Source organism: Lepidochelys kempii, chromosome 1 (genome assembly GCF_965140285.1).
Source record: "Lepidochelys kempii isolate rLepKem1 chromosome 1, rLepKem1.hap1, whole genome shotgun sequence".
NCBI classification, from domain to species: domain Eukaryota; kingdom Metazoa; phylum Chordata; order Testudines; family Cheloniidae; genus Lepidochelys; species Lepidochelys kempii.
In genome coordinates this window covers 342960551-342984915 of record NC_136380.1, presented here as the reverse complement: position 1 = coordinate 342984915, position 24365 = coordinate 342960551, and the positions used below count along the sequence as shown (strand labels likewise).

The 24365-nt window shown below is 45.8% G+C and overlaps 1 protein-coding gene across 4 annotated transcripts in view; it reads right to left on the bottom strand.

The window, feature by feature from the left end:
* Positions 1–569: 569 nt before the first annotated feature.
* The window catches only part of PRKCQ (protein kinase C theta), an 89075-nt gene continuing 65279 nt past the window's right edge, over positions 570–24365 (bottom strand). For all 4 annotated transcript variants that reach the window (XM_073328833.1, XM_073328835.1, XM_073328834.2 and 1 more), the window contains 5 exons: positions 20884–20946; positions 16911–17049; positions 10895–11083; positions 7683–7811; positions 570–5386 (listed from right to left, as the gene is read on the bottom strand). In XM_073328833.1, coding sequence (XP_073184934.1) covers positions 5231–5386; positions 7683–7811; positions 10895–11083; positions 16911–17049; positions 20884–20946 — 676 coding nt within the window. In that variant the 3' untranslated portion in view covers positions 570–5230. The remainder of the gene's footprint in view (positions 5387–7682; positions 7812–10894; positions 11084–16910; positions 17050–20883; positions 20947–24365) is intronic.

Here is a 24365-nt window from a genome sequence, read left to right as displayed (position 1 = left end):
GGGGAAAAAATAGTGGGTGTTCAGCACCCACCAGCCACAGCTGGGGCCCCCACTGGATCAGCGGGGGGAGGAGCTCGGGGGAGGGCAGAGAGCTGCGAGTGGGCGGGAGCCTCAATGGTGGAGCTGGGTCAAGAAGAGGCGGACTGAGGGCGGGGCCTCAGAGGAGGGGCCGGAGCAGGGGCAGGAAAGGGCGGAGTCAGCGCTTAAGCACCTATCTGCACTTTTAGGTGCCTGAATATCTGTGAAACTCTGGCCTTAGGTACCTAAATCCTTTGCAAATCTGTCCCAGAGAGATGAGTCCAAGGTCATACAGGAAGCATGTGGTGGAGCCTGGACTTGAATCCAGGTCTCCCAAGTTCCAGGGAGGTGCCCAGCCACTAGACCATCTTTCTTCTGCATGTAGCAATTGTTTGTGTTTGACCAGAGCTTCTGCACTAAAAGCTAAGGAAATACAGTACTTCCTCCAGTGTTTCGCTGAACCAGCTTGAGAATGTCAGGAGATAGTGTTACAGATGGGGAGATGGAGTTTGCATGTCTAATGAGTGAAGATATTAGAGACACAAGGTGGGTGAGGTAATATCTTTTATTGGACCAGTTTCTGTTGGTGAGAGAGGATGGCTATTTAGAGATGGTTTGTACGGGTAGGGGGAAGGAGAAATGGGAACCATTTAGGCAACAGTTCAGAATGATACCATTCAAATTAGACTTTTCAAACCCAGCTCTGAATTTCTTGAAAGTCTTGGATCTCAAAGGTTTTGTTCATCCCATTGGAGATAGGGGCTGACCACAAAGTTGAGCTCCAAACCTTCCTATAAGGGAGGGGTGTTGGTAAATAAGGTTTTGATTTGGGTTCATTTCTAATTCATCTGACAATGCTAATAATGAAACTTGTCTTAGTTCCTCAGTGTGGAACACCAGACAGGATTAGGTAATAGTAAGAAACCTCAGAGCCAAAACTCAGAAGAAAATCAAAGCAGGAGACAAGGAGCCAGTTCAGATATTAAATGTGATATGCTTTTAAGAGGCAATCAGTGATGTATCTATTTGGCAGTATTTCTACTTTAGGGGGAGCAAGTGAAATGGCAGAAATTGTATGTCTGCAATGCAAATCCACAGTACTATGAAGTTGAATCTGAGCCAAAAGACAGCTCAGTTCAACAGTTATTCTGGTATAACCCTGAGCATACTGTTGGTGCTCATTAAGGGATAGTGCTGAAATCTGGGATCTTAGGGACATTACTGTACATGTCTGTATCTGTATTGTTACAGACATACTTGCTGACAGGTATTTTGAAATAAATGTCCAAAATAATTGAAACTGGCATACTTGTATAGTGTTATTCTGACAAATAAAATTTGCAGAATTTTAAAATATCCTGTGCAGAATTTTTAATTTTTTGGTACAGAATTTTTATTTTTTTGGCACAGAATTCCCCCAGGAGTAGAATAGGCTTGTCTGGAATTCAACAAGCAGGAAGTGAAGTGATTTTATTTCTATTGATGTAGATCTTTTTTTAAAACCTGCCCATCCATCACTCTAGGTTTAAGTACAGAAAGACCAACCCTTTCAAAGTTAGATGCCTAAAAATGGACTCCTAACTCTGAATGTAAGAACCTAATGGGAAGTTTCCTTCCTATCAGCAGTGCTGAGCACTCACAGCTCCCATTGACTTCAATGCAAGCAGCAGGTGCTGAACACCAGTAAGAACCAGGCCATCCTCTCTTACATGCCCAATTAAGGATTTAGGTGTGGGATTTTCAAAAGCACACAGGATTGGCCTAACTCTGCTCCTGCTGGAGTCAATGGGAGTTTAACCATTGACTTCAATGGGAGCTACGTTTAAGCCAACACTGAGTGCTTTTTAAAATAACACACTGGGTGCCTAAATTTCGGCCCCTGTAAGCATATTTGGAACACGATGGTGGATGTTATACCTCCCTCTTATTCCCATGCAACCCCCTTTGTCACTAAGAGGAGAATTTGGCTCTTTTCTTTGATCCGGTTTCCCTTCTTATAATATCAATTTTTTCTCTTAGATACAAAGGCCTGATGCTCAGCTGGTATAAACTGGCATAGCTCCATCGACTTCAATGGAGCGAAAGTGAGATACACCTGCTGAGGATCTGGGCCCACGATGCACAAGCAAATCCCATTATTGACATCAGCGGGAGGTGCGTGCTCCCACGTAAGGGTACAATTTGGTTTTACAGTTGCTGTTATGCAGAAATAGACGTTAGTCCATAGCACAGGTTTTAATACTCAAATGCGTCCTGACTTTGGTTACTTACCACCTGGTTGAAATGCCCCTGAAGAACACGCAGCAGAGCGCCCGTCACAATTTGAATGGCTTTTCTGAGTGTGTCCTTTCTTTGTTCCCCTTTAATCACATTTACACTCACTCGCCAATCATACACAACATTTTATTAAACTGTACAAACAGCACTGACATTTTAAAAATTCATGTTAACGAATCTAATTAAACATGATGACTAGCGGCAAACAGTATGCACAGATTTCGCCTACATTTCATACAGCACAAACAACGACTTCTCAAGAGGCAGGAGACTCACATTCCTGGGATATTCTTTTAACAGCAAGGTGGTTTTCTTTTCTGTCTTAGATTTTCATACTGCTGCCCATCACCGTACTATGGTGAGTGCCCATTCCCTCACATGGGACCATGGTCACTGACACTGCTGTCCAGAACGTGGTTGTACAGGTAGAAAGCCTATGGCAGTTTTAATTGAATCGAGTCATTAACATTACATTGCCCTTGGAAATCTCTAAATATTCATACAAATCCTCAGTTGGAATAAACCAACATAGCTCCACTGAAGTCAACAGAGCAGAGAATCTGGCTCTTTATTTCTGCTTTGACATGATAACCAGGGTAAATATTTCCATTAGACTATTAGTGAAAAGCAGTAACTTAGAGGCATTAGATCTTTCCATTTATCTCTTGAACAGCAACTAAATAAGTAGGATGATGGTTTTGCAAATCTCAGAAGACAGCGTACATTTATTGTAAAGGATTTCCACTAAAATCTCATTACTGCTACGATATTTTTTTCCCGAAACAGAACATAATAGGTCAGCAACTTGTTGTCAACAGTTGAGAGAAAATAATTGCCATTATCATGCAATGTATTGTCTCATCTTTAGAGTGTCGTGTGCAGCTTTGTACCTTGGTTCAGGTCCCTGCTGAATACCAAAGAGCAGGGGCAGCATCATTTGTAGCAGTATTAAGTTGTTCAGTCTTTGAAAGTACTGAATACTATCTTTCAAGTTAATACCTACAGGACAATGACCGGAGGCCCAAATCCCTAAATTATGTTTTGGGGGAGAGTCTCTCCATATTCCTGACCAGGTGTTAGGAAGAAGAGACTCCCCCAAAGAGAATCCAGCCCCGATTTTACCCTGAATCTGGCAGATGGTGGGACAGAAGCTTAGAGCAGCGTTTCTCAAATGCGGCCACCATGGCCTTTTCTTGCTACCAGAGGCCCCTGGGAGGTGTGTGTGTGGGGGAGTGAAAGCCCCTCCCTCTCCCTGTTGCTCTGGGATGCACCGCCTTGGTATCAGTTGCTGGGGCTGCCAGCAGGGGTTGGGCCCTGCCTCCCTCTGGAGACACCTGCAGCACAATGCTGGAGGAGCAGGCAGCCTGTGAGTTCCCCACCTTCCCAAGGGCGGTGGGGCTCAGGCTTTGGGGTTCAGTCCTGGGGTGGTGGGCTGGCAGGCTCTGGCTGTGGGGCTTCGGGCTCCAATCCCAGGCTTCGGCTGCACCGTGGCAGGCCCTAGGCTCGGGGTGGCAGGACTTCAGGCTCTAGCTTCCCCCTGCCTCCCCTAGCCCCTCATCCAGGGCTTAATTTGTCCACAGACTTGGCAGGGCTGAGTAAGTCTGCTGTGAAAAGCAGTATTTGTACGTTAATATCACTTTTCACAATGGACTTACCAGCTAGCAATAAACAAATGATAATGATATGGATGTGCATATGTGCATATTTAATTGTTTTTCTTAAAGCTGATTAAGTATTTTAGGGAAAAGTGTGAGAGCGGCCACCAGCAAGAGTTGGTGTCCGCACTCTGAGGCCATGAAAAATTTTGTCCTGAGAACCCTTGGTTTAGAGAGTCCTCTTTGAATGAACACGTCTACCTTTGGAGGGTACGTCTACCTTTGGAGCTGAGGGTGTGATTCACAGCTCAAGGAGACAGACCCACACTAGCTCTGATGGAGCTGGCGGGCTAAAGATAGACTGAGATGCTAGGCATGAACTTGGGGCAGCTTGATCCTCCCGCTGCTTGCACCGCTCTAATTTTAGCGTGCTAGCTCAATCAGAGCTAGCGTGGGTATGTCTCCTCGAGCTGCGAATCGCACCCACAGCTTGAAGCATAGACACACCCATACAGTGCAGATGTGAGGAATAAAGCTCAGAGCTGAGCCTCACTGCATTGACATAGAGCTTGATTTTTAGTCTGTGGTTTGAAGATCACGTATACATGTCCCCAGTCTGCGCAAGTGTAAATCCCTGCATGCACACCTAGGCAAATCTAACATTTATGTGCATGCAAGTGTTGGAATTTGCACCCACAAAGCCCATCTGTCCCAAGGTTTTTTTGTGTGGGCAAATTCTAGCTCTTGCACAAATAAAGGCATTTTTAAAGCATGCAGGCCGGTGTTTGTCTTCGCCGAGTACATGTAGGTGTACATGCAATTTTACAGGTGCACAGGTGGGAGCTGAAAAGAGACCTACCTGGAAAGGTAGTCTTCTAGGAGGTCCAATTCTTGAACACACAACCCTTTACTCAATGGAAATTTGGTCTCAATAAGAACGTCAGGACTGGACACTGGAGTAGCAAATCTGAAACGCACCGCTAGGGCCGAAATGTGGTTGTCTTACTCACACGAGGAGTCCCACCGGCTATGTGTGTGAGTAAGGTGAACAGGATTTTGTATCTACTCCTTTTCTATTGCCTTCAAATTCAAGAGCATGCAGAAAAGAGAGCGAGACCAAGAGAGACCAGAAAGAGAGTTGGCCATTCGTGAAGTACGTTTGGCATCTGCTACAGGATACAACCAGGAAACCCACAAACATGGTATCAGCTTTCACTGGTGAGTGCTTCTGTTCAGGTTCTCGTCAAAGTGAACCATTCTTGGTTTTCAGTTGATAGAAGTGTTACTCAAATCAATTCACAGAATTCCTTTAGCGAGGAAGGTGCCGGGGAGGGCAGATCTCAGGATAAGATCCTCTCCATTTTAGGGTTCACAAATGAGAAGTTGCTGAACATATTCTGGTCCATGCTATTAATCAGCGCTCTGTCTGCACACGACAGTCTAGGTTTTTCATTGAGAAATTCCTTGTCAAAGTTGCTACAGTCACTTGTGGATTTCTTCAAGAAGGAAAAAGGAAAGAACGAAAAAACAGTTGTTTCTTTTCATACCATTTACCATTCATCTAAATCTAATCTAATAGTATATTTAAGGCACCCATACCTTTGGGATCTAAGGGCACGTCTACACAGTGTAGACACTTCCTACGTCCATGAAAGGGTTTTTGCGTTGATGTAGTTAATCCACCACTCCAAGAGGCGGTAGATAGTGTGACAGAAGAATCCTTCCACTGATCTAGCCACGTCTACACTAGCGGTTAACTATGGTGCTCAGGGTGCAAAATTTTTCACAGTGCTGAGCGATGTAGTTAGTTCGTAAGTGTAGACCAGACCTAAGTATCCATCATCCTGGTATTGGTTACCTTGGTATCAGTGTGGTATCAAAGTATCCAGAACCTTGGTGTCAATCACCTACCTCTCACTGTGATATCTAAGTACTGTAAATGGGAGTACAGATTATATGGGCAACAGTGTGACTCCAGTGAATTCTACCATGTAGGGATATTAGAGAATTGGTTTCTCTTTCTGTAAAACAGGGATAATTAGGCTTATGTATCAGTCTGTGCAGGCTAATTAACCTGGGTTTGGAAATGACTTTGAAGGTAAATTGCTCGACATAAATGCTGTGTTGTAAGTACTATACAAATGCTATTGCTGTTATTGACAACATCAGCTGTTGGAGGGAGGGATAGCTCAGTGGTTTGACCATTGGCCTGCTAAACCCAGGGTTGTAAGCTCAATCCTTGAGGGGGCCATTTAGGAGTCTGGGGCAAAAATTGAGGATTGGCTGGACTAGATGATCTCCTGAGGTCCCTTCCAACCCTGATAGTCTATGAGTCTATGAGTGTTCTCCAGATTTCACAGAGAAGCTGATGGTTTGATTTGGCCTTGTACCTTAATTCTGTGTGCCATAATGAAGCAGAATCCCATGGAGCCAGTGCTTAATTTGTAATGAAAGATGTGCCGGGGCTCAAATAGATTTTTCACATTCATAATGGAAGCAGGAAGCCCAGAGTGGGTGGGGCTATGAACTACCAAGCCTAGAGGTGCCAGGACTCAGCCCTGGCAAGCCCTGGCACAAATTAAGAACTGCATGGGGCACCAGAAGTTAGGTTCAGCATTTTCACGTTTGGATGTCTATGGTTAGGTGCTTCTGTGTATACTTAGGCACTTAACCAAAGGCCAACATTGTCTATCCTGTGTGTCCAAAGTCAATCCACGTTGAGGAATCAGGGCCTGACCTGCAGAAGCAAAGAGTTCCCACAACTCCACATGAAGTCAAAGTAGCACGTGGGAAATCAGCACAACTAAAAACAAGACCTTCGGTGCCTAAATGTGGGTTGACGTCCCTGACGTTAGATTCCGGAGCTTGAAAATTTTGCCCAGTGTGTCTGACTAGGGGCGGCTACGTTTGGAAATGCTGGTCTGAATCCCGCTGGTGCTCTCCAGGCAGGCTGTTCTGATTGGCTGTTGGTGCCAACTTCAGTGCTGGTAGGGAGAACCAGTGGCAAAGCCACAGGTGGACCTGGGTGGGCCACGGCCACCCCCCCCACAGCCCCAGCTCTGCTCTGGCCCCAAAGCTTGCCTGCTCTGCCTGCCCACCCAGCGCTCCAGCCGGGGAGTGGGCTCAGGGCATGGGGGCTTGCTCCGCTCTGCCCGCCTCGTGCTCCTGCTGGGGCTGGGTGGGTGAAGCGGGGAAAGCCCCAGTGCCCTGAGCCCACTCCCAGGCTGGAGCGCCAGTGGGGTGGGCGGAGTGGAGAAAGCCCCCCACGCACCCCCTCCGCTCCCCGACAGGAGCACTGGGCAGGCAGAGCGGGTAGGGGCACGAGAGCACCCATTTTTCTGGGGTCCCGGGTTGGCCCAGGGGCTAATCCGCCACTGGGAGGAGGGCGAGTGAGCGGGTGGCCGGCAGAAGTAGAGGAGATCTTCAAAAAAGGCAGGCCCGCTGCCTGGGGGAACCGGGCCCGGTGTGGCATCTGGAAGAGAGCCGGGAGCCGTGCGTGCTGGAGAGCAGCGTCTCCTCCCAGAGCTTGGTGCGCACCCGGGGCCCCGGGGAGCCCCTGGGCAGTGGGTCCATCCATCGCCCCCCGCAAGGCCAGCTGCATGAGGTGGGGGTAAGCAGGCCCCCCATTCCTCCTGCCCTCCCGGCCCTCCCATAATTGCCCACCCACCCGCAGTCAGGGCCCACCCAAATAGCCTATGCTGGCCTCGCCACTGGGGAGAACGCACAGTTCAGGAACAAAAGAATATGGTAAGAAAAGCGTTTTGATCTGAGGAACCTAAGAATAGTCCTTACCACTCTGGGTTTGAATGGTGGTTCCATCGCTCGCTCTTCTAGAACCTCCCAGTTTATCTCCTGGAAAAAGGCGTGCTGGCGGATGTTCCCCTTTGCTCCGAGCCTCCTCTCCGGTTCTCGCACGAAAAGCTGGAAGTGAGCAGAGAGCGGAGCACCTTACTCTTCTGTGGATAGCACCGTCCACAGTAGCACCCACGTAGCCATGGTAGGTGTCACCCATGGTACCTCTTTACTCAGTGAAAACGTGAATCTTGCAGGCAAAGTGGTGCTGATCCCTAGCCCCACATGCCAAGCGGGAAGCTGAATCATCTTGTCCTGGTCCTCATTACTTCACTTTGATACTTGAGGCCAATTTTTCAATGTCAGCCATTAAGCTGTGCCCTCAAAACGTGCAGGTGCACAAGCCAATGGTGAATTGTGTGTACAAAATAGGTGCTTAGATGCACGATTACTGCACCTGTTTGCCTGTGTAAATGCCTGTACAATGACATGTGTGTACAATTATGGGTTGTGAGGATGAATATTTTGTAGATAAAGCTGAGGCATAAGTGTTGGAAAAATTAGGCCTTGATGGCTGGAATATTCATATGGCAGGTGTTGCCCACCTTCATTTTTACCAAGCATTCCAGTCATCTGGTCCTGCATTTTGTGAGGTCTCCGAATCAGAAAGGCTGCTAAGAGGTGGCAAAGCTACTTAAAAATCACTCCTTGCACTCTGTGTGTTGTCTTCCCTTCTGTTGGCACTTTTACCATGACACCTCGGCCCAGGGGCACTGGAACAACGGGGCTATGCCCTCCCACTTTTTACCAGCCGTAAGGACAAGCAACAGGGGAAAGGAGTGGGGCCTCAGGGGAAGGGGCAGTGTAGGGGTGGGGCCTCAGGTGAAGGGGCAGTGTGGGGGGCGGGGCCACGGTTTGGGCGCCCGTGGCCCCCCACTGTTAGGAAGCTTCCACTGTCCCTGCCATGGCCACAGGTTCCCTTGTTTATCAAGATCAGCTGAAAAGATAGAAGACTTTTCTAGCCCTGGAAGAAGACGGGTTGTCTATGACACAGATTTTCAAAAGAGCTGAGCTCTTCTGCAGGCCCCTAAATGAAATGGCATGTAGAGTGGGTCAGGAATGTTTTGACAAAATGCATTTTCACTCGAAAATGCCAATTTGACAAAAATGAGACTTTCTGTAGGTGGGCAGTGTTGTGGTAGGCATGTTGGACCCAAGGTATTAGAGAGTCAAGGACATATCAGGTTTGATGAAACTTTCAGGGGGAAAGGTAGCTTAGATCCAGGATGGAATTTCTGGTTTGAGAGAGAGAGAGAGAAAAAGACTATTCCCTCCCAACATCCAAAAAGACCAGTGACTATAGAATCTGTTGAGATGTGGGTAACCTAAGTTCAAGACCCATCTCTCCCTGACTCAGACCAGGAGCTTGAACCTGGGTCTCCCCATCGTGGCTAACCACCAGGCTACTGGCTCCAGTGGCATGGGTCTCTCTGTGTGTGTTTCCATGAAAATCGTTCAAAGGGCTCTGTTCTCATTCCCGAACAGGACAATTTTTTTTAAATCTCAGAAACATTTGCGTGACAGGAAAACCATTTCCTGCCCAGCGCTAGGGGCCACATTTTCCAAAGTGCTCAGTGCCCATCAGCTCCCATTGTTCTCAACACAAGAAACTATTTGGGCAATCTGGCCCCCCACCAGTTGTCGGCGCTGAGGTCTTTTGAAAAACTGGCCTTTTATCTGGGGTGGGACCATGTCTTTGCATGCTCGTTAGCAAGCAAACACACAGTTGCTGCTCAACAACTAATAAACAACAATAAGGTCTAGGGCCAAAGGTAGCCACTGAAGAATCGGATGGAAGGAAATCCCAGCTACAGAATGGAGTTTTGGGTTGTGCACCAGCAAATCATAACCTGGCCACAGTGCTGAAATAGACTAAAGAAGACTGATTGCGCAGCTATAATTCAGCTATACAGAGTCCCCTCCACTAAATTAAATGCTTATGCTAATGAATCTAAAGACTACCACATGTTTAACTATACAAATTCAGTGCTAATGGGAAGTGGCCAATAACCAGGATAATTGTCTCTTTCTCAGAAAGGGAGTTTAGTGTTTGGCAATAAGGATGATTTTTATTTCTGATACTACATTAAATAAAGCTAACAAAGGCTCAGTCTGCTTGTGCAGAAAGATGGCACCAAGAGACACCTAGTCAGGCCTCCATAATCTCTGTCTCACGTGTTGTGCATTGTTTGAGCCAGCATGTTTGTACTTTATTTATTATTCTTATTATGGTGGTTCCTAGAAGCCTGAGTCCTGCTGTGCTAGGTGCTGTATATACATAGAACAGAGAATCCTCTTTCTCCATTATTATTATTGATGGAGCATGGTGCATTTCCATGTGACTTTCCTGACACATAAATAACATGGTCCTTCCCCCGAGTCCAAACCAGAAAGACTAATGTGAGACATGAGAGAACAAGGTGGGGGATGGAGACAACGTGTAGATGAATGTAGGCGTTAAGATTCAGGGGGCCTGGGATCAGGCCCATTGTGCTCTGAGATCCTCAGACAAAGCACTGTCTATAATCGTGCATCCAGCTTTGGTCCCCCCACTACAGAAGGGATGTGGACAAATTGGAGAGAGTACAGCGGAGGGCAATGGAAATGATTAGGGGGCTGGGGCACATGACTTACTAGGAGAGGCTAAGGGAACTGGGGTTATTTAGTCTGCAGAAGAGAACAGTGACAGGGGTAGCCTTCAACTACCTGAAGGGGGGTTCCAAAGAGGATGGAGCTTGGCTGTTCTCAGTGGTGGCAGATGACAGAACAAGAAGCAATGGTCTCAAGTTGCAGTGGGAGAGGGTTAGGTTGGATATTAGGAAACACTGTTTCACTAGGAGGGTGGTGAAGCACTGGAATGGGTTTCCTAGGGAGGTGGTGGAATCTCCATCCTTAGAGGTTTTTAAGGCCTGGGTTGACAAAGCCCTGGCTGGGATGATTTAGTTGGTGTTGGTCCTGCTTTGAGCAGAGGGTTGGACTAGATGACCTCTGAGGTCTTCTCCAACCCTAATATTCTATGATTCTATGAGATTATTTCTCACCATAGTACTAAGGCCTGCACACCAGTGAGAAGATACAAACATCAAGGAGAGATGTTAGCATTTGGCAAAAAGGATCTGACCTGTAACAGTGGAAGTGCTGTGACTTCTTACCTTCACTAGGATGTCTTTTGCATCCTTATTGAGCCAGCGAGGGTAGAATGGATTATCCATGCGGATGGACTGGAAAAGCTCCTCTTCATCTTGGCCATGGAAAGGAGACTGGCCAATCAGCATCTCATACAGAAGGACACCAAAGGACCACCAGTCAACCGCCGTGTTATATTTCTGTCCGAGCAAAATCTATGTCAGAGGGAGATTGGCAGGGAGTGAGAAAGGCAGACACAAAACACTTGACATTAATAGTCTATCCTCTAGATGCTGTCCATTAGTGGCAGACTTGGACCCCTCTACAGCTGCTTTGTGCTGCTTAGGCAGAGCAAAACAGGCATGATGCTATTTTAAACAGCCATTGGATGATTTTCCTCAGTAACCTGCAGATGTCATAGACTTACCGGTGCACCCTTCCTCACAGTTGCCAGTGTGGGGTGTGTGTGGTCAGAGCAGCTCTAAATCACAGCAACCCCAGGCTTCCTGAACCCTCCCTTTGGGCCATACACAGCTGGGTATAAGTCAGGGGCTTGCCTGAGGCTTCTTTAACTGGTCCATGGCCCCTAACGGAATCAGGGACAGAAAGGTGATGTAAAGACCCATTTGCACCATCCCTCTTCCACAAGCTGCACCCGGAGCAGGGATGCAGCTGAGGATTTGGGCCAAGGACTTGGAGAAAGCAATTAACTGGCATCATCGTCGTCATCATCAAGTGGATGGGGAACCAGCCTGTGGGTCCGAAGACCTGGGTTTGCCAACGAGCTAGTGTGTGACTGTGGGCAAATCACTTAATCTGTCTGTGCCTCAATTTCCTTAGCTACAAAAAATAGGGATAATAACAATACTTACCCACCTTTGAAATCTATGCCTGAAAAGCTGTATACAGTAAGTATAATTTTACTACGCCGTTCGCTTTCCTGAAACAATAGAAGACTAGTGCAATCTGCTGCAGCAAAAATAGTCACACGGCTAGCAGGTAAAGGTGTGCCAAAGTTACATTCTAAACCCTGCTGGTTTTCTGCATACAAACATGGAGCTAAACTGTTGAGCTGCAACATGGGAAGTAGTGCCAGCCCCACATTCTTTTGCAAAATTCATCAGAAAAAGAAAAATTAACTCAGACTTGTGAGTTCCATCGTTTAAAGAAAAACCCAGTTTGTGAGGTGTGTCGTGGGGCTTATTTGACTCATCAGAGCTGCATTTTAAAGAACTGAATTTGGAACTGATTAGTAGTCTATACCAGTGTTTCTCAGACATTGGTCTGGGAATCACTTGCTGGTAGCCCACAGAGAGCAGGTCATATGATGTTAGCCCCACCTCGTTACTAGCTTCTTCTACAGGCATCCATGCTCTTCGTTATAAAGAAAAGCCCTGAGGCCTGGGGAAGCAGCTGAAGATAAGAAGGAAGGAGCCAGCCTAGCTGCATGTAATGTAATTGGTGTAATTCCCACAGGGATGTTGCACAATTGTGAATAGGATCTTTATTAGGAGGGGCGGCAGTCTGCTAATCACACATTGTTTGTGGGGGAGAGGTAACCAATAGATTATGGACCTACTTCTCTGTTACATCCAGTTAATAGTGGGGGAAGCAAAATGTTGGTGAGGGACAGAGCTAGTAGGGAACCTGTTATTCTGCTCCAATAGCCTGAGTCTTTGCCCTGGCATTGGACCAGTTTAGAGCAGCCCAAGGGCTGCTCTAAAATGCACCAGTGTGTTATTCCCTAGGGACCATATGCCAGCTGACTTTGTGCTCTGCCAGTCCTCTTGCCCATCCTAACACACACCCCCACCCCCAGCACTAGGGTCTGCAGGAGAGGAGTAATAGGAAGCAACTCTGCTGGCTCTATGCTCGTTGGGGATTCCCCCATGCTAGGAAATATCACTGCAAAGGTGGTAGAATAGGTCAGAGAAACTTGTCTGACCTGGTTGTTAGGATGTGGTTCACTAGGTGAAAAGTTTAAACCTCTGGTCTTCAACATGGTCTAATAGCATCTGGCATTTTGAGAAATCAAAATCAAAACCGCCAGAATAAAGTTTAAAAATAAAATAATGAGCTCAAGTGTCCACAGTCATCCAGTTGTTTTTACAGAGTTTTGTTAGGTTTTGTTATTTTATCTTTTACCACTGACAATGCTTTTTCTAATTACGTTAATATGCAACTGGCCAGAAAGTTGTCTATCCATGTACTATACATACTTCAGCTCCACACCAATACACAAAGCCTCTGTCAGCTGCACCTTAATGAACAAGGGTTTCATTTCACTCCACGGTTTATCGCTGTATTGGATAGATTTTTGATTCACAGAAGACAATGCCTCTGACAGCTTGTTTGCAACAATGACTCAGAAACTTCTTGGTTCCCAAATCCCTATTCAAACAGGGTTCAATTTCCACAGCAGGAGGTGCAAAAATAATCGCGTAATAGTCTAGTGCCATGTCTTGTAAGGTTTGCTGTAAGCAGCTACATGGGATCTTTAATGTGTTCACTAGCCCCAGTTGTAATTTTACAAGCTGTCCTCTGGTGTGGTGAAATCACTCTAAGTTACCCCAGAAAGGAATGGGACAGCACAGAGGGAATTTCACTCAGCTATTAATAGTGCATAAACTAAGCTTCATGTTACTGGCAATCACATGGTCATATTGAAGGCAATGAGTTTACAACGATGTAATAAGAGCAGAATTTGGCCCGGCAAACATACTGTGATATGATTGGTCCAGTTCTGCTCCCATTTACATCTGGAGTAAATCCCCTGTAGCCAGAATCTGGGTGATTGTATGTGAGCCCAGAAATGACCCTTTTCTCGAGATAAGCCAGAGCAATAAGAATATAACCCCATGCCCAGTTGTGAGTGAGCAAGGCCAAGTTAGAAAGCCCTTCAGCGTGAGCAATTTGGGAGGTGGCAAAGACACAGGCGTGGGCTTGCTGGCATTCATTCTTTGAATTGTAAGGGCTCTATCCTGTAGACTTTATGAAGGTAAATCTTCCATTGAGGCCAATGAGATAGGGCAACATGACATAATTCCAATGCCAGACCTAGGATAGAGACATGATAAGTCAATGGGAATTTTACCAGAGTCAGACTGCTGTGTGAAGCCTCAAATGCAATTGTACCTCTATAGCATGGGCTACATTCAGTCTGCAGTGGCCGTCCAGGAGCTGCCCCCTGTAAGGAACTCTGGGAGAGTCAGCCAGAGTTCTTCCTGGGGGCTCTGAGGAAACGACATCACCTTTCAGAGGGTTCCCTCTAGGGCCCTGGCCCAGCCCTCACCTCTCCCCTTTCCACCCTTTTTCAGACAGCTACTGCCCACTGTAACTTGCCCATATTAAGGGGCTCAAGAAATGGAGAGGAAGTTCATTGCGGCTCCTCCCCTATGCTCTTCAGCACAGGGGCTGATTACAATCTGACCCCGTATGCTAGAGTTGCTGTAGCTATAAATGACTAACTGTGGAGATGATTAATACCACAGAAGACAATTATTCTTCTAAGTGCAGGCACAGCCGCTGATGGCTGAAGCGGTGTGGTCCGGAGAACAGGGTACTGGTGTGGGAGTCAGGATACCTGGTCTCTTTTCCTGGCTCTGCTACTGATCTGATGTGTGACCTTGGGCACATCACTTTACCTCTGTGTCTGTTTCCCTTCCCACCCTCCATCTGCCTTGTCTACCTAACTTGTAAGTGCCTTAGGAATATGTAAGTATAGCACATAGCACAATATGGTCCCAGTCTCAGTTAGAAACTCCAGGCCCTACCGCAATACAAATAATAATAACTGGAATAGGCAGCTGTGCTGAAATGCTGGAAAAAGTCTGTTACATGGCTTGAAAGATGATTAATAAACTCCACTAGTTCTTTCAGTTCGTAGGTAAAAGGTTTTTCGATGCACTGGCTGAAGTTCTAAAATAAATGATGGTGCTGAGATAAAACCTCTCCAGCTTGCATTAAGTGAAATCGCAGATAACGGATTATCTCTTGAAGACCGTGACTCTGGTTTAGGATCAGAAAAAGATTTCTTTAAAAGAATGTTGAAGCTGAATAAAAGCCACTGGGGACTTGATTGCGATCTCACGTCCACCGGCATCAAGCCGGCGTCGTTCCACTGATTTCAACAGAGCGGCTCCTGAATTGCATGGTTACCACTGAGATCAGAATCAGGTCCCCGGAGCGCAGTAAAAGATTGATGAAATACAGCGTGGGGGAAAACAAAGCCTTTAAAAACCATCTGGCACGCACCGATATCCATCACGAAAACACTGAACTCGGGGAACGGGATCTTGAAAGGCAAAGAAATGGATTTCAGAGCGATGCCAGGCATGATGCATTGAGGGCTCTTGAGTTCTCTTCCTTCCTGAGAAACATTTGGCTTGTTGCCAGATTAGTCAGAGTCTCTCCACGGAAGATCTGTGTCTGCTTTCAGCTGGAGTCGGCACCCAGTCAAATCAACCACAAGGCCAGGAACAGGGTGAGGGCAGGAGGAAGAGGCATTGTTGGGGCAGGGCCTCCGGAGAAGAGGTGGAATAAGGGCATGACCTCAGGGAAAGAGGCGGAGCAGGGGGCAGGGCCAGAGTTTGGGCACCAGTGGCCAAACTCTGGAGCATTTCTAGAGCATTTCTGGCACTCCTGCACCAGGCTACATCAGTCAGGGCACACAAAGACTGGATTCTGGTCTCTATAAACAGCTCATTAACTGATGCATCCTGGTGAAGGAGAAGAGGACAAAGAGGAGTGCAGGAACAGAGGGGACTTTAAGCCACCTTTGTGTCTCCTTTTATCCCAGCCCCTGATACACTTTAGAGCAGCCTCGGGGTAAATAATGTTAAGCTTTCCCCACTCCCATCTAGGAACCAAAGGCAACTGAAAAACAGTGAAAGCACAGTGACCACCCCCTGATAACTCCTCACTGCCCATGTCGTGCACCATACATAGGATAAGGTAGCTGCTTATTCCTGGGTACTTCCCAGGGGCTGTTTCTGCCCCCTTGATGGGACTATAAGCGAGAACTGGGCCCACTGACTTCAGTGATTGACCCTGATATAAGTGAGAGTCCCTATATATTTATTTGAAGAAACAGTTGGGATTCACACATGCTTGTATTGTGCCTTATTTAGGGCCCAGTCATGTTAACACTTAACTACTCAGCAAAGACCCTGATGCAGGCAGCACTAATGCATGTGTTAGTTTAATGGCTTAAATCCCATTGAAATTAGGGAGTATCCAGTCAACTATTCAGGATTTTCAATTGAGTTTCATGACGGGTCACTTTAATCACATGGTATTCTGTCGCCTCATTGGATGACCTGCCTTTATAAACAGCTGCTGCCTGAAATGAATTTCATTTAATCACAGATCAAATTTCATTTTGTGATTCAACCACTTATGGTGCAAAGTCTGCGTTCCACAAACGCTTGCCTGATGAACATTTCAGTTGTAGGAATGTTCACAGACATAGGCGACGACTTCTAGTTTTCTCCGGGGGTGCTCCACCCCGGCTCTGCCCCAAGGCCCTGCCCCCACTCCGTCCCCACTCCTGAGGCCCTGCCCTGGCTCCGCCTCTTCCTGCCCCAGCTCCACCCATTTCCTGAAGTCCCCACCCACCTGCTGCTCCTGGTCTCTGTCTTCCCTCAAGCCCCTCCCCTCCCAAGCCGTCAATCAGCTGTTTGGTGGCGGCGGCGACGAACAGCTGTGGCTGTGGGTGTTGATCATCCACTATTTTTTTTCCGTGGGTGCTCCAGCCCTGGAGCACCCATGGAGTCAGCGTCTATATTCACAGAGAGCAATAAAGGGTACTAACAAGCCAAACTGAAATCCAGTTTCTAACTAGGGGAACCATTCGCAAGAACCTTATATACTTTTCACGCAGCCCTGCAAGTGATTAATCATTGTCTGTTTCCTCAAAGAAAATGATGCAACTACTGGGCTAAATTATGCTTTCAGTAACAACCGCGCAACCTCATTGACATTGGTGGGCTTCCTGCAGGTAGGACTGAGAACAGATTTGACCTAAGTTCAGGTCACACCTACCTCGGGAGCAATGTAATCAGGGGTTCCACAGAAAGTGCTTGTCTTTGCATCTTCAAACATGTTCTCCTTACACATCCCAAAGTCAGCAATTTTGATATGCCCGTCCTTGTCTAACAGAACGTTATCCAGCTTCAAATCTCTGCAAGAGAAGAGCAAAGTAAACATCTTCTATGGAAACGTTGTCCAGCGGCATAAGTGCGTGTATAATATTACATAACATAGGTTCTTGCAATAGGAAAGTGGCAAGATTTGGTGATTTGAGAACACAAGGGAGAGGTCAAGGTCTCCATCCTGACCCCAGCAATCTCTACAGCCAACTCAGTGAGTTCACCCTGTCTGCTCTACTCCCATTTCCTCACCTGTCATATGGGCTTATTAATAGTTACTGTACCTACCAGGCCCCAGAAGGGCGTTGTGAAGATTAATGGGGAGCAATATAGAGCTGTCCTATCTGCTCCGCAGCTCCAAGAATAAAATTGTCTGCGTAGGAGGGGCAAGAACACAGCCTCACCCTGCCCCCTTTGGGCTGTACTGAATCCCAGGGCATGCAAGGAAGATACACACCTTGCACTCAGGGAAGCACACGGGCTGTAGTTTTTACCTGGCTGCTGAGCCAGGGTACAAGAAGGAGGAGGGTTTTTTACACCTTCTTTCTCATTTGGCAGCCCTGCCACACCCACACTAATTAGCACTATAAGCTGCTCTGCTCCTGGGGGGAGGGAGGGACATTAGGAATTCATGGAGACTGAGACAAAGGCCAAAATATACTTTCCCACAAGTCCTGTCCCAAAAATCGAATTCCGGTGCTAACCTCAATGGGGTATGTCTACACTGCAGTTAGAGATGCATGTGTGCTGCAGGACCTCGAGATATACCAGAGCTAGCTTTGATCTAGCTAGCCCAATAAACAATCACAGGGAAGCTGCAGCCGGGCTGGCTTTGCAATGGCTGGGAGCACCCCAGAACCTAAGTAGAACATCCATCATCTTTTCCCTCCCGGGGCCGCACTAGCTGGGGCTGAAGTATTTACAGAAGTCCTTCACACTCTACTGCCACGCTCTCCTCTGAGGTTGCAGGCTGCTGTGGGAAGCCGGGAGCTTGGAGAGAAAAATATGTATGGGGGAAATTAAAAAGCAAGCCAGCCAATGAATCACGCACATCAACACAGAACAAAGAGGAACAACCCCTGAAAGGAGAAATGGAGTGATGGCTTCTTCTGGGTTAGTCTCCAGAGCTGACCTAAACTTCAAAAAGAACAGGAGTACTTGTGGCACCTTAGAGACTAACAAATTTATTAGAGCATAAGATTTTGTGGGCTACAGCCCACTTCATTGGATGCATTGAATGGAACATATAGTAAGAAGATATATATATATATTATACATACAGAGAAAGTGGAAGTTGCCATACAAACTGTAAGGGCTAATTAATTAAGATGAGCTATTATCAGCAGGAGAAAAAAACTTTTGTAGTGATAATCAAGATGGCCCATTTAGACAGTTGACAAGAAGGTGTGAGGATACTTAACATGGGGAAATAGAGTCAATATGTGTAATGTCCCAGCCACTCCCAGTCTCTATTCAAACCCAAGTTAATGGTATCTAGTTTGCATATTAATTCTAGCTCAGCAGTTTCTCGTTGGAGTCTGTTTTTGAAGCTTTTCTGTTGCAGAATTGCCACCCTTAAAGTTACTGCTGATAAAATAGCGATTAAGTCACAGGGACTAATTTTCAAGGCGGTTTTTTAAGCAGCACATTCTTCTGCACTCACATGCACCAGCAGGCCCCTAAGCATGTGAATGCCCAGCTGGGCCACAGTTCCAAAAGTGACGTAGCCACTTTACCTTGAACGGTCCCTTGAAATAAGGGTTAACTACTTATGCTAAACAATCGATTACATCCTGAATATTTAGCTGTGGTACTCTGAGTACATTTCCCAGACCTGAAGAAGAGCTCTGGATAAGCATGAAAGGTTGTCTCTCTCCCCAACAGAAGTTGGTCCAATAAAAGGTTTTACCTCATCCACCTTGTCTCTGTAATATCGTGGGACTTTATAAGCTCTAAGCTACAACAACACTGCATACAGAAGTGACTTGTAATTTTGGGCACCCCATCTGAGGCGCCTTGAAAGGGGGCCTGACTTCCAATGGGTGGCTACTCAGAGCCTTCTGAAAATCAGAACATTGTCTCAAATTGAGCACCCCAAAAATAAAGGCAACCGAAATTACTTAGGCTACGTCTACACTAGAGACCGATGCAGCTGTGCCACTATAAGATTTCTCATGTAGCCGCTCGATGCTGACGGGAGAGAGCTCTCCTGTCAACATAATTAAACCACCCCCAACAAATGATGGTAGCTATCTAGTTGGGAGATTTCAGAGTAACAGCCGTGTTAGTCTGTATTTGCAAAAAGAAAAGGAGTACTTGTGGCACCTTAGAGACTAGTTGGGAGAAGCTCTCCTGCCGACATACCACTTGTGCACGCGACCACGTATGCCAGCAAAATGTATGTCGCTCAGAGGTGCGGTTTTTTTACACTCCTGAGTGACATACATTTTGCCGACAGAAGCGTTAGTGTAGACATGACCTTAGTTGCTTTTGAAAATGTAGCGCGCTCTCTCTGAGTAGTCAAATGCGAGCCGCCTTGGACTCCTTTTAAAGGCTGGGATTTATCGAAGGAAAGACAAGGGAGTTAGGCATTCAAATCCCATTCAGTTGACGTGCCCATTGAAAATCCCAGACAAAGCACCTATGTTTAAAAATAGGGACCATAATATCAAGTGAAGAAAACATTGTCACAAGATAATAGTCTCCTACTGCTAGATTACTGCCAGGTTGAAAGGTGAGACATTGATCAACAAGAAATAGAGAGGCAGCAATTCCAAGCAGCAGATACTCATGTTGTCATCATTTCCAACTTCACTGACTTTATTTTTGTTATGCCAGGGGTCGGCAACCTATGGCATGCGTGCCAAAGACGGCACGCGAGCCAATTTTTAATGGCACGCTGCTGTCTGCCGAACCCTATTGAGTAAGAACATTTTGTGTATTTAAAATCCCTTTGCAGTTCTATTGGAACACTTCAGTAGTACTGTAATTCCCCCCTGCCCCCTCCCCCTTTTAATATAAGCCGCTGTCTTCCAATCTCGAAGTGGCTACATTGCAGTGGCAGGGCAAAGTGACCCTTCCATTTATAAGCTCTAAGCATGCATTCCTGGTGCACTCAAAACTCCTAACTAAGTCAGTGGGAGTTCTGAATGGACATATACTGGAGGGATTGGGCCCACGTTTTGCAATCATGTCTTTGGGATCTTTCAGCTCAAGGCACTATGTAATTGTCAATAACATCTCAAACTGGGGTGGGATCTGAGTTACTACAGAGAATTCTTTCCTGGGTATCTGGCTGGTGAATCTTGCCCACATGCTCAGGGTTCAGCTGATCGCCATATTTGGGGTCGGGAAGGAATTTTCCTCCAGGGCAGATTGGAAGAGGCCCTGGGGGTTTTTCGCCTTCCTCTGCAACATGGGGCACGGGTCACTTGCTGGAGGATTCTCTGCACCTTGAAGTCTTTAAACCATGATTTGAGGACTTCAATAGCTCAGACATAGGTGAGAGGTTTATTGTAGTAGTGGGTGGGTGAGATTTGGTGGCCTGCATTGTGTAGAAGGTCAGACTAGATGATCGTAATGGTCCCTCTGACCTCAATATCTATGAATCTATGAAACTGGCTTTGGAATACACAATGGGCATTGAGTTCAATGGGAGTAGGATGGGATCCCCAAAAGGGTGCATAAGACTGCCTCTTTTCCAAGCTCTCTCCCCCAAAATAAAATAGGCGAATGGGATGAAAAACAAAGCAGGTTGTAAATTCAATATTAGTAAGAAGAACAACATACAAACTAGCAGGTAAAATCAATATGTTGAAGAAAAAGGCTAACTGTGCCGTATATTAGATTCCAATGTGTTAAACTACCTGTATATTATTCCCTTAGAATGAAGAAATTGCAGACCACAAATGATTTCAGCAGCATAGAACCTGGAAAAAACAAACAAACATGCATCAGAACTGATGTCTCCCCACAATAATTCTCCATTTGGGGCCAGATCCGCAGCTGGTGTAAATTGGCATCACTCCACTGCAGTCAAAGGAGTACAAGCAACGTCTTCAAAAGCAGCCTAGTGATTTTAGGACCCCAAGTGGGATTTCCCTACACCCTCCCCATGGGGGTGTTTACTCCCCCCGAATTTCCCCAACACCCCCCCCAGTTTTGTGAACTAGTTACATGCAGTGTTGCCAATTTAGTGATTGTTTGGGAATTTGAATTGAAATTGAAACATGAATACACTTTAAAAGCATATACAGTGTATCATAAAATATGTGTCTCTGAAAAACTATAATAGATTTGAAAAGTATGAACATAGACTAGCTTCCTTATACAGCTGTTTATGACAATGTCAGTGCGCTCATTTTGGTGATATTGGCCAACTTAATAATTTCAAATTATGATTTGTAAGCAAAGTCTAAATGAGCTCTCCCTGACAGCTAGTGATGAGCTGGGGGCTGGGGGGAAAGGCTTCAGGACCAGATTGTATTTACATTCACACCTCATCTACCTAGGTATCCAGCAAACTGAGCTGCGTTGCCCAAGTGATAGATTTTGGCTGGGGCTGGGTTACAAATCACTTGAATGGGGTGGGGGGGAAAGAAATGTTGTTGTTCTTGTTGTAGGAGTAAAGGGCAGTAGAACTGTACTTAGCCTGTGCTGACTGAGGGCATCAGGAGAGAGGGTGGGGACAGGTGTTTTGCTTGATGGTCTGCCTGAGTCACAAGTACTGTTTGACCTGCCCCTCTCCACTATAGACAGAGCTGATTAGGCTCCATAGAGAGTCTTTTGTTGTGTTAAGTGACCACTACAGCTGAAATCACTGATAATCAAGTCTAAGTGCTTAGACCTGCTGTGGGACAGTGTTTCTGTGGAAGAGACGGTCCAGTCTGCACTCGCAGTGAGGTTCCCCCACTGAGAGCTCAGCTGAAATCACTGAGAGCTGTGTGGAACCTCAAGAGACCAACTCACAGAGGTCACAGTGGCAGGTGGCAGCAGAAGGTGACAGCACAGGGCCATTGGCAACAGAGCGATGGAGTGAATGGTGGCACAACGAACAACAGTGGCCAGAGCGAACAGTGAGCAGCTGGAGGAACGAGCAAGGTGCCTTCTTGCCCCCCACCTGGGAGGTGAACTCATGTGAAAGCACCTCTGAACTCTGAATCTCCACTGACCAAGGACAACACCGGTGAGTGTTAATGAGGCTGTTACACAACACAGTTCATGCGAACAAACATGTCTGTGGCATCATACTTTCTATTTCGGCAAGAAATACCACACACTATAAACTGGAGGCCAATGTTAAGTGCATTGTCACTTGTTCATCCTGAAGTTGAACACTGGTTCTGAACAAGACCAGCAAATGCTCACTGTCTTTCTGCAAGAAACAAAACTGACTGGCTAGACGCATGTGATGCAACAGTGAAAGACTCAACAGTTGAAAAAGTGAAGAACTCTCTCACCACATTCAAAAAATTTGCATACATGGCTGATGAATGCACCAATGCAAATGGTCATCAAGTATTAAGTCATTTTTCAGAAGTAGTAGCCGTGTTAGTCTGTATCTGCAAAAAGAACAGGAGTACTTGTGGCACCTTAGAGACTAACAAATGTATTTGAGCATAAGCTTCCGTGGGCTACAGCCCACTTCATCGGATGCATAGAATGGAACATATAGTAAGAAGATATATATTATTATCACTACAAAAGCTTTTTTCTTCTGCTGATAATAGCTCATCTTAATTAATTAGCCTCTTACAGTTTGTATGGCAACTTCCACCTTCTCTGTATGTATATATCTATATATATATATCTAGATATATATATATATCTTCTTACTATATGTTCCATTCTATGCATCCGATGAAATGGGCTGTAGCCCACGAAAGCTTATGCTCTAATAAATTTGTTAGTCTCTAAGGTGCCACAAGTATTCCTGTTCTTTTTATTAAGTCATTGTGTACGTTATCTTGATGTCAGTGTAGGCCAGTACATGCATTTCTAGATGTTCAAGTTATAGAAAACAGATTGGCTGCATCTGTGACAACCCACATCTTAGAAGAGTTAAATGCTTGTCAATTGGACCCCAAACAGATGGCTGCTTGTGCATTTGATGGAGCTGCAAACATCTCTGGAAGACATGGTGGAGCACAAGCTTTTCTCAGAGAAAAGTGTAACCCTAGTCTCTCCTATACAAACTGCAGAGGCGCCATCTACTCCAACTAGTGCTAGTATGAGCTGCAGACTCTTCAAAAGACATTAAAAAAGCTATACATTGAATGTCTTTATAGTCTTTTTTCAGCAAGAGTCCAAAAAGACTGAATATCTTGGAAAATATAGAAGATACACTGGACTGAAGTTCAAATTAGTCCAACCTGGGAAAACCCTCTGGCTTTCTCATGAGTGATCCTTGGCTGTTGTCTTAAAATTACTCCAGCCATTATTGTTGTCTTTGGAAAGTATCTACCAAGATGGGACGGATCTAAGTAGTGAGGCTGGTGGATTACTTTTGCTACTCCATTCAGAGAAGACTATTGCTGTTCTCTCTCTTGTAAGTCTACTGTTGAAACCACTTGGGTCATTAAACAATGCCATCCAGGCATCTGCTACAACAATAGTAGATCTTTGTCCAGCAATAGAAGCTACATTTGGATCAGTCAGAGAGCTATCCATTGAAAAAGTACTGGAAGAAGCAAAGACTTCAGTCCAGAAGTTGACTAATGAAGGCATTTACATTGAATCCTTAAGTAAAGAGGACAAGAAGTGTTTGTTAAGACAAGTGAAAAAGTACACAGACTTGATTCTTAAAAATCTACAACAGCGACTTCTAGATTCTACTCAATCTCTACGTAGCTTTTACAGATCCCTGTCTTATAAAACACCGACAGTTGAGTGGAGTGAGGCACTACCAGCAATGGGGCTGCCATATGCTCAGGACAAAATAGAGAATTTGAACAGAGAGTGGAATATCATACGACGAATGAATGAAGATTTGACTTCAACTTCTTTTTTATCATCACTAGTGGCTCGACCCGATCTTTATGCTGTGTTTCCTGGGCTGAAAGAAGTAGGAATTAATCTCTTGCTACTCCCAGTCAAAACAGACACAGTCGAGCGTTCTTTTTCATCATTGAATAGAATTTTGTGTTTTGAAAGATGTCGCCTTCTGCCTGATCATGTGAATGAACTAATGAGCATATCAGTTGAAGGAATGGAAGTACACACGAGAAGCCACCAAAGGTGAATGCATTGCATTCAAGAAGTTCATTAACAGAGTTGTGCAAAATTATAACAAGAAACCAAGAAGGATGTAGATGTAATGCTTCATAGAAGGCTTGAGTAGCCAACTTAA